Here is a 14,870-nt window from a genome sequence, read left to right as displayed (position 1 = left end):
AGAGGAACCTGATTGTTTCACAAATTATCTGTCTCATGTTCTACTGTCAGGATATAGTGAAAGTTTCAGTAAATATGACTAAAAGTTATTTTTATAAAAGTTCCCTACTGCAGCTTTAATAATAATAAAAAATAATTGTTATCTGGAGTTCTATAATATCATGAGAGGTGAAACTGATTTTAGATGGGCCCTGCTGCACTAGGCACTTTCTGAATGACACCCATCAGTAGTGTGTCTTTTAGATATCTCTAGACCCTCAAGGGTGTCTATTTTCTCTGTGGCTACTATACAGGGAGGTTGGAGGTCTGTAGAGGGACTTCCCGCCCATGAAGCCATCTTGACCCAAAACCTTCAGTGAGGCAGCCTTTACTTTTTACAATCCCAGTGCTAGAGCAGCCTGCCCGAGCATCTGAGAGCAGCTTTCAAAGTGTTTATTTTTTTTAACTCAAAACCCCACTCCACCCTGGTTTTTAACTAAGGAATGGTTTTTAGACATTAACATTTTTGACTCAATTATCTTATTTTCTTTTGTAAATTTCATTGTTCATGTTTTATTTGTTTGTGACTCCGGCCTCCTTTCGATTTTTGAATCTACCTTATTTCATTTTACTCCATTCTGTCTCATTATCGTCTTGTCAATCGTCTGTAAAGCACATTGAACTGTATAAAAGGTGCTATACCAATACAGTTTGATAGATCTTGTCAAACAAAACGGCCTCTGCTCTTTCCCACAAGAAAGACAATTTGTGAAATAGTTTTAAACTCACATGAAGTCATCACACATGAACTGAAAAGCCGCCTCAGCATCCTGGGAAGTGTTTAAATTCACCTTAATGCAGTGCTAGCTCAGGAAGCACCCCCTCTAACGGACAGAGCTGGCATGACTCAGCTTCAGCAGGAACAGCTCCCTAGGAAGAGGTTAATCCACTCATAGCATTTTAATGACATCCACACCAGCGCACCATACTAATCACATTTGTCTCCACATTTCACGAAAAGCTGGCAGCCGGTGTGCAGCTGATGGGGCCGCTGCAGCCCGGCTTCTGGCCGCACAGCGTCCTGGAGCTCCAGGAAGAGCAAACTCACGCATCTCGGGAGGAATATGTCAGCCCCAAATAGGCTGCAAAATCTCTCACTCCGGAGCCAAGAACGTCACAACTCCGACAGTGGCGTTCATCAGAGAAAAGCACACAGCTCCGTGATGCATTACAGCGGCAATAAGCAGCTTTAAAACCGCTTCAACCAAAGGAGTTCCTCATCCTCCATGGTATCAGTCATCTAACGGCGGACCGGTCCCTCATCATACGCCGGCCCGGTTCCGCTCAGGTGCTGAACACACGTATGAACTTCATGACGTAAAGTGTGACATTTTTAACATGCGAGGTAAAAGTTAGCTAAAAGATAAGCGGGAAAACGCCTTTTTAAAAGAAAAGCAGCCAAGTTAAAAGTTGAGCGGTAGGCGCTGGTGGATGCAGATACTGCACTTCGACTCACCTTGAGCGGCCGTTCCTCGGGTGCTGAATACACTTGCTATCAAAGTGGCCACATACCAAATCATAGTACTATTGCCGGCCAGAAATAAACCTCATCATATCTCAAAGTGCCCCTTTCGGTGAATCTCTCATCGCCGAGTGGCCCAGGACAAACTGAAGCGGGCCGGTATTCCTGTTTTCTTGTTAACCGAGCCCTGGACACTTTTCCATCGGCGCTTTCCCCTCTCTCTTCCCCTCTCCTCCGCTCTCCTCTCGCATCCTGAGACGGATCACCTGCACCAATGGGACGAGAGCAGACGACGCGGTGAAACCAAGCGCGAGCTTTTAGAGAACCGCGGTCCCGCCTCCGCACTCGCTTCATTGATGGGCGTGGGACGAGCGGGCCCGCTGATTTGTTACCTGCGGTGTCGCTTTTCCAGCTGCAATGTTGTGTTCAGGAGATGTGGGAATACTCGGAGGTTTCAGTGTTCGGGTCGAAGAAGCGAGCTCCGTGCTCACGGCGGATAGAAAGAGAGCCTGCTCTTTCATTATTGGCTTTTTTCGACTATAACGCACTTACATTTACAATTATAGCTGTAATGTCATGATATTTATGCATAATTTTGATTTTACATTTTAACATTTTCGATACAATATTTTCATAGTGGAGTTAGAAGCAAAAACATTAGGCCTAAAGCAAGTCGTGAGACGAAAATAGGTAGATTAAAACCATAAAATAAGAAGGGAAAAATATTAACATTAGCCTACATTGTGGTAGGTAGACACTTTTAAAAGTTTTTTAACCAAAAGGGATTAGGTATGACTGAAATGACTATTACAAAGAGAAGATGCCCCATCAAGTTCATCACTTATACTAGACTACAGAAAGGCCTACACAATATAGGCTATCCGTCCCAACCACAGATGGTATAAATCCAACAGGTGGTTACACTGTATAATAGCCTAAATATGATAAAACTCACTCCTGTTTGATTGAATGACAGTAATACTGCCAAATGTTGATTGTAGGTGTTTATACAATTTTGCATGAATCTGTGGAAGTGGGATCTAGGGGCAAAACTGCAAGTTTCTAACTTCTGTGTTTAAAAGAGTTTCTAATTTTTCCGTTTTTCATTTGAGCATTGAATGCAGCACCAGAGGGAACCGTTTCAAGGTGGGTTGGAGTGTAAAGCCGTAGCGGAGCTGCGGTATCATCCTGCGCAATTAGACGAGAGGAATCCTCTAGTCTTCACGCACTGCTATCCATACATTCAAAGATATGAAATATGAGGAGGATGAAGGAATGAGTGATGGGGAGGTTGCTATAGTAAAAAATACCTGAAGACCTCCAACACTGACTAAAACAATTTCCAATACTTAATTCCAATAACAAATAACTTGTCTGAGTTCAGCCTGATTCATCTTCATTGATACAGTGAGTCAAGGACAGATTCAAATTCAACTGACTCAGTCTGCCTTGCTCATAGAGCAATTCTCCTCCACCTCCAAGTCTAAGGGCCCCCCACCCCCCACTGCTCCTTCAGGAGGAGGCTCCAGTGACAGGCTCTAGCAGGATGACAAATAAATTCGTTGGGAGTAATTTGAGGTCATTTGGTTTTACGTGTGCTGGTGTTGTTCTCATTTGCTCTTCTAGTTCCCAGCTTACAGACAATAATTTGTTTCATCCACATAGTTTTTCCCACATAAAATCAATCAAATTTGACTACAGAGAAGCTTATGGCTTATGATCTCTTCTTTAAATATGAACCTCAATCAGTAACACGTTCCGGCTGACGTCTTCTACTGTTCAACTTCATACATAGGGTAAATAAATCATTCAAAACTGGCCTAATGATGACAAATGTGGCAGATGATACAACTTGTTTTGCAACCTCAGTCATCTGTTTTCATCTTCTCAGCAACTGAAGATATATTGGGACTGCTTTTTTTTTTTTTTAAACCTGTCTGTTCTTCTCTAAAGCCCTGTCCAGTCTTCTGTTTTTAGTTTTGTTATTTTTAATGTCCCAATTTCACTGAAGAGAAACTCAACAGATTTTGCATCACACTGTAAAACCTGACAACACATCTTAATGAAGTTAGCATAAATGAATCCTCCCAAAATATTTTAGTCACTCATTCACATGAATTCAACCCAACTATAATGACAAAAATGTAAGCATTATAAATTTTCAACTTTCAGTTGATTAATCATCATAAGCCCATATATGCACATAATTCTTAATGATTCCCCAAAGTGTAAAGATTTTCTGTTAGCCACATGAAAAAAAACGAAAAAGAACCGGCTACCATTTTGATAATCAATGAATTCTAAACTGTTTTTATCGTACATCAGCTGTTTTGACACATAATGTAATAATTTGCTTTAGTGTCACTTACACATTGGCCCACTTCACAAACCTAGCTCTTTCCACTATATGTACTGCAGACTAAATATCTCTTCAACTATTAGATGGATTGATCTCAGGATGAAATCACTTTCTGATGATGCCCTCACTTTGTATTGCCATCATCAAATCCAAATTTCTGCTATCAGCATGTTAGCGTTGTCATTGTGAACATGCTGGTGTTAGCATTCAGCTCAAAGCGCTGCACTGTTCATGTACAGACTCACAGAGCCGCTAGCATGGCTGTAGACTCTTAGTCTGACTTTATAGTCTCAACATGACGATGCATCATGTACTCAATTTGTCAATTAGCAGAGTCTATATTATTTAGCAAAATAGTCTTAGAGTTCCCCTCCGCTCAAAAATCAGTGTTTGTTTCTGTTCCTACAGTGTGATGTTTGAATGCTGTCTGTGCAGAGTTTGACACTAGAAGGATGTTTTCACATTCATCTGCTGAAAGTGGAAAGTCTTCTCTGTGCTCATTGAAAATCTGATTTTAAGGGGCGGGCCTACCAGCAGGATCTGTGACATCACAATTAGTTAGGAAGTCAGTCCTGGCCAGTATGCAAACTTGTACAGTGTGATGTAAAACTTGAAGCCACCAGTGTACATCCACTGAGAATGGACTTTACAGTGAAGTAGGAGACATCTTGTGCCAGCAGCAACACTTAAGAACATGAACAACATTTGTGTATTCAGAGATTCTGGAAGTTTTAATGAGGTAGAAGGAGGAGATGTTTTTTTCAGGATTTTAATGTAGAAATTATATTTTTTTGCGGAATAAATATATCAGACACACATTATTGTTCCAGGCAGACTATTAGTATATGTCTTAATACATGTTTGGAAGGGATCTTTAAAGATATAAAAATGTACAAGTAGACTTTGACTGGATTCTCCTGGTCCAAACTTCAGTACTTTTATTGTGTAAACCCATGTGGGGAACTTGAGAGGGATTCTTATTTATCCTCTTTTCTTTTGAGTGATGGCGATGTTAATATGAAGTAGCATTTTGAGGCAAACATCCAGGTACAAAATATCTCCTCTCCCTCTCCGTCACACTCTGCCTGTCTTTCCTGGAGCTACCTTGATCTCCATCTCTCCTCTATCTCACAGCGCCTGCGAGGCCTCAGTCGCTCGCATTCTACGAGACGCAGGCAGGAGTGTGTGACACGTCAAGCCCCAGTATGTCAGCATCTCTGACAGAGACGTCACTGGCAACAGATGCAGCTGGAGGCTCAACAGCCACCGCGGCCAGTGTGGCGATGGAGCACAGCCATGTCCCACAGCTAACTGTCACAGCGAACAGTGTGCTTTAAAAGAGCCGTGTGAAGTGCAAATAGTATATTCAAATGAAGCTTTCATGATGTTCTGTGATCTGCTGTGCCACACTGGGCTCCGCTCGGGCTTTTGTTCCTCCCGGCTGATTAATAAGCCAGGTGTGACTCGTTAACAGTTGGTTGTGGCTACTGACGGTGAAACACAGGTGCTAATAATGAAGCTCAACTGGTGTCATAAGCCTGTAACTTGTACGTCCCCAGTCTCAGAAGAACATGTTGGTTTGAGGAGAAAACTGTGGTAAATAACACTTTAAGCACGTTAAGCTAGCAGACCACCTTTGGTGAGGATGGCCGTACCCATCAATGAGGTCACAAGGTATGGACTTGGGATGAGCTAGTACACCATTATCTGTATTTGTTCAACCAACTAAATTATCTGTATTCGCTTCTATACTCGGAATGGGCTTAAATCTGAAGTAGGGGGTGCTTAAACCTGAAATTGGCAGAGCTAACAAAATGTTGTTAATTTAAGCCTGAAATTGATATGGGTTGATCAGAAGATGTTATATTTCTAAGAAAAATATTTACAGAATTTAGCTATGTATTCTTTCTAAAAGTTGCTATACTGGTATTTGCAAGTACTCTGCTCAACCTTTTTCCGAGGGGTATACGATAAAAGTTATTTTAATAATTGCCTTTAACATAGCTACTTTTGATGCAACTTCTCAAATGTAAATACTATCCAGTTTCAGTGTTACTATTTGTTCCTATCTTCTGGCATTTTATAGACCAAATGATTAAGCAATAATAGTAAATCGATAATATATCCATTCTTGGATTTCCTGCCACACTTTTTTCACTATTGTACAAAACCAGAAGGAGTGCATAAAGGAATCGTGATAGCCACACTCCACACATTGATCAGAGGAACCTGGATAAAATTAAACTGTAACACTACCTCCACTTGTGTTGGCTTCTTTAAAGTAAAGATCTTTATTCCATTTATCATACAACCTTTCCAGTGAGTAATGTTTGAATTGTTTCTTCAGCAGCATGTTGTATATTCTACCAATTAGTTGTTTCTTTTTTCCTTCTTTAAATAGAGCGTCCTCAAATGGTCCTAGCATTGAATCATAGTGTAAATCAAAATTTTTTAGCAGGAGATTTGTGATTTGTCAGTGTACATTTACATTGAAGTTGTGTAAATGATCAAATCCCATTATCTATAATTATATCTGATAAATGTTAAATTCCCCTTGCACTCCAAGTGCCCCAGTTAAGCTCCACATTTTAGTTTTATTGCTGGGTTATTCCAGATGTGATCTGTGTGTTTCTCCAATCAATAATATAATCCATAATGAAAAAAATGTTCTGCTGCCCTAGTGGACATTATAGTGCTGTCAAATTACTCCAAAATACTGTTAAAACAGGAGTATTCTCATCTTTTGAAAAAATAAATGATATATGCTGATTGTAAGACATCATTACCATTTCAAAGCAGCCTCAAAAAGGCCCTTCTATAATACACGCAAAATGACAGTTACACATAACCCAATTTGAACAATACATGTTTGATAAAAGTTATACTTCTAAACAAGTTTTATAGTTTACAGACAATCCAAAAAGTGTTGAGAACAAACAAGATGAAGACTCTGCAACCACACTATCAGGCTGTATTGAAGTGCGATATAGCTTATACACATCTACATAACCTCCATAAACAAATGTGCAATCCGCTGAGTTCCCAGACTGCCATGTTCACCACCCTGTTTTAGGCTGTTAGTATGCTAACATTTTCATTAGCGCTAAACACCAAGTACAGCTGAAGCTGATGGGAATGTCAGTTTTGCATATATTTGGTCATAAACCAAAGTACTGGACAAATTAAACATTCTTAATGTTTTGAAATTTAGTTTTAATCAATGCAAAAACAAAACCTCATGATGGCGCTAGAGGAAAAGTCAGGAGATTGCCACACACGCTGGTACATCACTGTGTTAGCGTTGTTCCTAAAGTATCAGGAACGTTAAAATGCTAATAATATAAAAGAACATTTGATTACCTTAGCATCATATGAAGGACCAGTGAAATCTAGTTTATCTAGCTATTAGCTACTCCTTACTCGTAACTAGCATTAACCTTAGTTAGCTTAGCTGCTTTATAAATACAAATAAAATCTATACACTATATACACACTATACACTTCAGTTGGATAATCCAATAAATATTTGTAATACACACATGGTGAGTAGCATTTTATATAAACTGGAAAATCTGCAGGTTCATAAACAGCCAACTTCTAGCATTGAACTTGGTTGTTCCAAGACCTGTTGCTGAAGTCCCATGTGCCATTACATTTCTGTCACTGTACAATATATAAAAAAAATAGAGTGCATTCCTACTGTAGTCCATTAAGTGTAGTGTTACTGTGGAGGACAATGGGGAAATCTGACAGGAGCTCACACTCTTTAAAGCCTCACTAAAGTATCTGGAGCCAGGGATATTTTACAGTTTACAGTTTAGAAGCTAGAGTCACATACAATACCAGTGTCAAATATCATCATGACATACTGGACAAATATTTGTTATTTTGTCCAAAATGTAGCAAATTGCATAGTAGTCTGTAGAAAGTCAGGAGCCTGTTGCTGTCCACACTGAAATACCTGGAAACCCTGACTACACTAATACCATTTTCAGTTACCTGCTATGTTGTTAAGTGGGTTTCATACAAGGGTTTCCAAAAGTGTGTGTGCTGCTAATGTAGAAACAGATTTATCATGTGCCTGGGAGCACTCAGTCTGGTCTGGGGAGGGGATCAATGCCCCCCACCCCCCCCGCAGCAATTTGTCAATATACTTCAAAATGGTAATAGAGTGAGACTTTCCATTTTTTTTACCACCATAGTAGTGCCTCAGTAGACCTCTGTTACAAGTTTTAGTACCAACTGACAATATAGTAGACAGAGCAATGCGGACGTTTCTTAAACATGCATTCTATGTATTGGCCAGCAGGCGGCAGCTCCATTGGCTGCAAAAAAGTCAGATAGTACAGAGTCTTATGGAGAAATTACCAGTCCGATTATTAAGCTTCACAATGATCACCATGTCTTTGTTGGATTTGCAATTAAGAAGCCATTTAACATAAAATAAAAAAAAACACTTGAGGATATATAATAGGTATTTTAGTCTAACTTTTTAGCAATGCTAGTGGTGTGGCTCTATTGGTTGGTTGATTGGACGGTTTGTCTGTTGTACAGACATTCTTGGTCCCTACTGACTTTGGTGATCCTCTGACTCTTCCGCTACTGTAGTGTCTCCAGTAGGTCAAAATGTCTACTTACCCTATTGACATCTACAAAATGGATTGGCAGAAAATTTGGAGCAGACATTCATGGTCCCCAGGGTATTAACCCTAATAACATTTCTTCTAGTGCCACCATAAGATTGACATTTGTGATTTTGTGTGTAATGTTTCGAAAAATTATTGGATGAATTCATGAAATCAGTTGCCATCCAGGCAGCCATCCGGACCACAAAAATTTTGGAGACTATCTATTCAATTCAATTCAATTTTATTGTATAGCACCCAATTCATAACAGAAGTTATCTCAGGACACTTTTCAAATAGAGCAAGTCTAGACCGAACTCCTTTTAACATTTACAGAGACCCAACAGTACCACCATTGAGCAACGCACTTGGCGACGGGGGCAAGGAAAAAACTGCCTTTTAACAGGCAGAAACCTATCTATCACTATCACTATCTTAAGGTCATACTTTGTGTTTAGTGCACATGGAAAGTACACACGTATAAAAGGTGCAATATAAAAAGCAAAAAAGACATGCATGGGTTGGATCAACTTCATTCACCAGTGTAATGTTATCGTAAAATTAGTTGGACCAACTCCAGTAAATAAAATTGGACCACCATAGTTGCTTAATGCCGTAAAAACACACAACAACAATATAATCCTGTGGACATACTTGACCATGATTTAATAAGGTTTATTCAGAGTTATTTCTATTGACTGTAGCTGTAAACTCTTTATTGATACTGGGGATCTTTTCTGGCATTTGCGTGTAAGGTATGTCTGTCTGGTGAGCTCAAGGTAAGACTTGCAGCCATAGTGCGCAGTTTAATCAACAACAGGGGAGAAGAGTGAAAGGAAAGGACACAAAACTAGATGTTCCAGAACACAGCGTTGCTGCTTTTGCTTTGTCAGTCTGCTTCTGCTTTGTCAGTCTGCTTCCTAAACACCTACAGGGTATTTACAGATGCTGGCCAGCTCAGTGACAGACCTTTCCATGGTAGACAGCTCATCAAGATGAATGACAGGTATTACAGGATGGGGACCAACTCAGAGCTACAAGGCTCTATTGCCTCAGCAAGGAAAGGAGCCGATTTTGGTCAGTATTGGTTCATGTGAGCCATACTACCTGCCTACAGATTCGGAGGTAATAAAACGCAAACTAATGACAGAACAATGGAACAGTAAATTAAATCTTAAATGAAATAAAAATACTAACTCATTACTGAATCTTAGAATGCAACGGAAGGATTGGAAAATATGTGAATGAATATGCTGGAATGGGTCCAGGACGGTCTACAATGAGAGCTTGACAGCAGGTGGTAGGATGATGTGTAGAGCCTGATTCAGAGAATAGATGTGGGTCTGTTTACAGCCTCTGATGATGAAACTGCTCTAGGAGGGAGGCTCGACAGTACTGCTTGATAATGTATTTTCATCCCAAAAAAATCAGCCAACTGTTTTTGTTTTTGATGCTAGAGTTTCAAAACCAGCAAATGGTGGAAAATGCTGAAACAGTCTCAAAGGAATTCTTCCTGTCAACTCAGAGGCACAGCAGCTTTATAAAGCAAAACAGCTGCAGGTTGGTCCTGGAGAGGATGTCGGCTCACCACTGTGATGGTGCTGAAGAGACAGAAATGGCTACCACTTTTTAAAAGCATTTATTTTTTTTTAAAAGTAATTTTAAGTACAATTTCAATGTACTTGCCTTTATTTACCTTTATTTATCATAATTAGGATAACATAGGCCAAAAGATATAGAATTACCCAATATAATATAAAAGCAAATATTTCAGAAAAGTAAAAGTGACTATAAATGTGTGCATCTGAATTTTATTGTTTCTTATTTCCTGTATCCCCAACAATCTAATAATGTTGTGTTTATGTATATATCCTTGCTTTTAATTTGTCTAATAAGAGTACTGGATCAGGTCGGGTACCCGACAGTGGGTGTGAATGAAAATCAAATGGTGACAAAAAATTCTGGAGAAAACAGAAAACTAATTTTCTTTTTTTTTCTTTTTTTTTTTTTATTGTGAGAGCCGCAAGCTCACACTTCCTCTTTGAGGAAACATACAGCTGCAGCAGGGCCACAGGTGCTTCTTCAGTTAACAATATACTTTTCCAAGAACACAGCTCTCAAACCACCAAAACAAAAGGACAAGGATGCTGTAACTCATTAAGTTTGTTTGCTAGGACATCTTATAGCCTTCCTAAATGCCATATGACATCATTTACTCAAGGGTGGAATGATTGTGAAGTGTTTCGACCTGGCCTTGTTGATTATGCTCCCTAGAAACCACTAAGCAAAGCTGATGGTCCAAGCATTTGCTTGAATTAGTATATGTGCCAATCCCCGTTGGGTGGCATGACACCAGTGGACCTATGGAGTTACCGTAGATGCAGATCCACCCCACTGAGACTGAGAAGTAGCAACAGAGAGAGTGGCGGGCGTTTGGGAGCCTTGATTGTGTTTGTGGTGCTGGCGGATGTTTTTGTGTTCCCCTGAGGCGCCAGAGAGTGCAGACCCACGAGAGCTGCGATAGGGAAAATGAGTTGCAGCTTCAGGAACAGAGGCAACAGAGTAGGGTGAGGCTGAGTGACTGAGGGATAGTGAAACAATTCTAAGCACTATCCTCCAGCACAGTGGACATTTTGGCATTTTATTTTTTTCCAGGAGCTTGTTTTGAAACTTTTTTCTTGTTTTTGTGAAGACATTTGAATCCACTGTCTTTTCTTGCAGTCCCACTAATTTTAGTTCTGCATGATCAAAACCTGCTTGCAAGAATCTTACACAAAACATGGTGGCAGGTGGCATTACATTACAATTAGTCCTTCCTTAGAATAACTTGATGATTCAAACTGTTTATTGTATGTAAAACCTTTAAATCTCACAGAGGCTGAGTCACGCAATTATTGATGAGCTTGCCTTAAGCTATATTCATGCATCCATACATAACCTTGGATTCCCTAAATTACTTCACCATTGAAAGACATAACCTGCACCTGGAACTGAAAGCAATAGCTCAGGTTACATCCTGGCAGTGGATTGAGCTTCCCATAATGGCTTCAAGTCTTACCAGTTTATTACAGCACTGGAATGCTTTGTCAAGCACCTAAATAATGCTGCTTCAGCTCCAGCGCTATTCTGGACATCCATTAGATTTCAGTCATAACTCAGGGTACACTTGATCGCTTTCATGAATACATCACATTCTCTGTCCTCTGGGTCTGCCGTGCACATGAGAATAAAAACATGTGACCTGCACCCAGTGATGTCACTTCCTCTTGCAGAAAAGATTTGGAGGGAGCTATGGTATGTTAAACTTTCTCTCATTAATTTGTACAAAATGTTGAGAATACACCAACAGTAGATTAATTATATGTCAAATCTGTTACTATGATATTCTTGTGAATCTGTCCATCATTTTTTTTTTATATGATCACGTGGAGTTAAAGACAAAATGGTGGAAAATGTCAACTTGCTTTATGTCAACTCTGTTACATGTGTCACAAATCTAATGATAACAGAGTTGACAGTGACTGAGTCAGATGTTCCCAGAAATTCTAAGCATTTCTTTGTTTAAGTGACTAACAGAGTCAGATGTTCCCAATCACTTCTAAGCATTTTGCTTTAGTTTATACATTTATTGTGGGTTCTGGGTAATTTTATTGTACAGGCAAGATTTCTGATATCGCTTTCCAGGTCAAGAAAATGTTATTATTTTTGTTCTAGTTAGGTGAAGATGAAGGTGTCAGCAGCAGAAAGGCAACGGCAATACAGGGCACGGCGAAATGCTGACCCTGAAAGGAGGGCAGCAAATTTGGAAAAAGACAGGGAGAGATGGAAGAAAAAGAGAAATGCAGGGTTAACCAGCACAGTGGCTAATCTGAGTGAAAGGGAGCAGAGGCATAAGCGGAGGTATTGGAGAGAGGCTCAGCAGAGGTGCAGAGCAAGAAGGCAGAGAACTTTTGAAACACCACCACCAAGTCCTGAACCAGACCCTGAACCACATACAACCAGGTTAGATTTGTGAGTGGTTAGGTCAATGAGTGTATAATTACAGTCCAGTCGGCAAAGTTATAGATCAAGTGAGAAGTGTAGTTCTTTGATTATTAGTACCTGTCAACATGATAGTATGTAATATATGATGAAATATATATTAATAAATATTCATTTATTTAAAAACTCATTTATACAAGGAATACTGGCAGGCTATGTTAAATTCAATTTGTAAGCAATTTATTTTTATCATTTCAGACAAAGGCGGTCAGGACGGAAAAGAATAAAACGGGAGAACTCCAAATTATACAGAGAAATTGAAAGATTAAATATTTTGCTGAAAAAGCAAACGACTGCTGTGCGAAAATATCAGAAACGCCTCCAGAGACTGTCGCGTGTGACTGAATCCCCTCGCTCAAAAACACGGAAACAGATAGGAAGACATAGAGTCCCTGCAGAGATTCAAAGAACTCTCCTTTTTCATCATGCATTGACGAGTAATATCAGACAAAAATACCACGACAGCAAAGAAGAGAGAGTGCGACAGATGATATCACGAATTGTGTCAGGAAAGATCATTAAACATTACAAACTACAGAAAACAACACAGATCGTACTTGGTTTTTCAAGGAAGCGATGTGGTCAGACGAAACAAAGTGGACTGTCTTTTCAAAGAAGAATATACCGATCATCTCAAAGCAAGCTCCAAAAGATGGTACAGGAATTTTTCTTAAGAGATGATGTCAGCCGCTTAACTGCGGGAAAAAAACAAACCATAACTAGGAGTAAAGTAAAAATGCAGAAAAGGTTTCTAAATGATACCTTGAAAAATCTTCATCGAAAATTTCTTCTTGAATATCCATCAAGTCAGCTGTCATACACACTTTTCTGCTGCATGCGTCCTTTTTGGGTTGTTCACCCATCCATATCTGACAGAGAAACCTGTCTATGTAAAGTGCATGAAAACCTATCCTTCCTTGTGCAGAAGCTTCATACACTCCAACTTCTTGAGACAACTGATTTGGAAGTCATTGCCAACTCAATATGCTGTGATCCTGCAAGCAAAGAATGCATGTACGACGAATGTCCAAAATGCAGAAGCAAGGTCTACCACCTCAACCATGACTATGATGCTGAGGCTCCAGTAAGATTTGTTCAGTGGACAACTGAACTGGGAGAAAGGAGGAAGAAAAACAAAGAAAATGAGAAAGAAAGTCATAAAGAATCACAACCAGTCCGAATGACTGTGAAAAAGGAGATGGAGAGTTCTCTAGGAGATATGATTGATATGTTCCAGAAACAGCTAAGAGTCTTCACAAGGCATCATTTCAACATTAAAACACAATACAACCACTACCGTGAGCTCAAGAAAAGTATGACATCTCATGAGTGTTTGATTCACATTGACTTTTCAGAAAACTATGCTTGCAAATTGTCAGCAGAGATTCAAGCCGTTCATTTTGCATCTTCTCAACAGCAGGCAACCCTGCACACAGGAATCCTTCATGTGGGTGGAGTGGACAAACATTTGTGCTTCACAACTATCTCAGCATCAAAAGAGAAAAGTCCACCTGCCATATGGACACACATGTCCCCTGTGTTAGATCATGTTAAAACACACTATCCATCAGTCAGTGTGGTTCATTTCTTTAGCGATGGACCTTGCACCCAGTATCGCCAGAAGGGCAACTTCTATATGTTTAGCACAGAGCTGTTTAAGCAGGGCTTTCAGAAGGGCACATGGAGCTTCTTTGAAGCAGGCCACGGGAAAGGTGCTCCAGACGGAGTGGGTGGGGTTTTAAAAAGAACAGCAGACAGACTGGTCAGTGAAGGAAAAGACATTCCAAATGCCAAGCAACTGTATGACAGTCTGTTGAGTGTCCAGACCTCTATACAGCTGTTCTACATTGAGGAGGAAGCTGTGAACAAAGCTGTGCAGAAGATGCCCAAACAACTCCCAGTGGTTCCTTCCACAATGCGCCTCCATCAAATGATCACTCAAGCACCAGGAAAGGTCATCTACAGAGACGTCAGCTGTTCCTGCTCAACGAAACAGATTCTTGAGTGTACATGTCACAACTCACAGAGATTTGAATTTGATGTTCAGCCCGTCCTCTCTGATACCGCTGAAGAGCAACAAACAAGAGGAGNNNNAGTGGTGTGTCATTAAATATGATGATGACTTTTATCCTGGGACCATTGTTGAGGTCAATGAGACACATGCAAAAGTCACATGCATGCACAAGGTGGGGAAAAATCGCTTCTACTGGCCAAACCGTGAGGACACTTTGTGGTATCCCTTTGATGATGTTGTCAGAATCATCTCACAACCAACCCAAGTGACAGGGCGCCATGTTGAAATAGACAAAGAAATATGGGCTGAAATCGCCAGTGAATAATTTTTC

The 14,870-nt window shown here is 40.0% G+C and overlaps 1 protein-coding gene across 1 annotated transcript in view; it reads right to left on the bottom strand.

The window, feature by feature from the left end:
- Positions 1–1,759, bottom strand: part of LOC118332029 (protein turtle homolog B-like) — a gene marked incomplete in the record, with an annotated part of 123,289 nt that extends 121,530 nt beyond the window's left edge. The window contains 1 exon segment of the mRNA XM_035667158.1: positions 1,495–1,759. Coding sequence (XP_035523051.1) covers positions 1,495–1,558 — 64 coding nt within the window.
- Between the last annotated feature and the right edge of the window lie 13,111 nt (positions 1,760–14,870).

This window comes from Morone saxatilis, unplaced genomic scaffold (genome assembly GCF_004916995.1).
Source record: "Morone saxatilis isolate NCDOM2014 unplaced genomic scaffold, NCSU_SB_2.0 Contig20, whole genome shotgun sequence".
Taxonomy (NCBI): domain Eukaryota; kingdom Metazoa; phylum Chordata; class Actinopteri; family Moronidae; genus Morone; species Morone saxatilis.
Note: the sequence above shows the minus strand (reverse complement) of the source record. Positions and strands in the feature narration are given on the sequence as shown.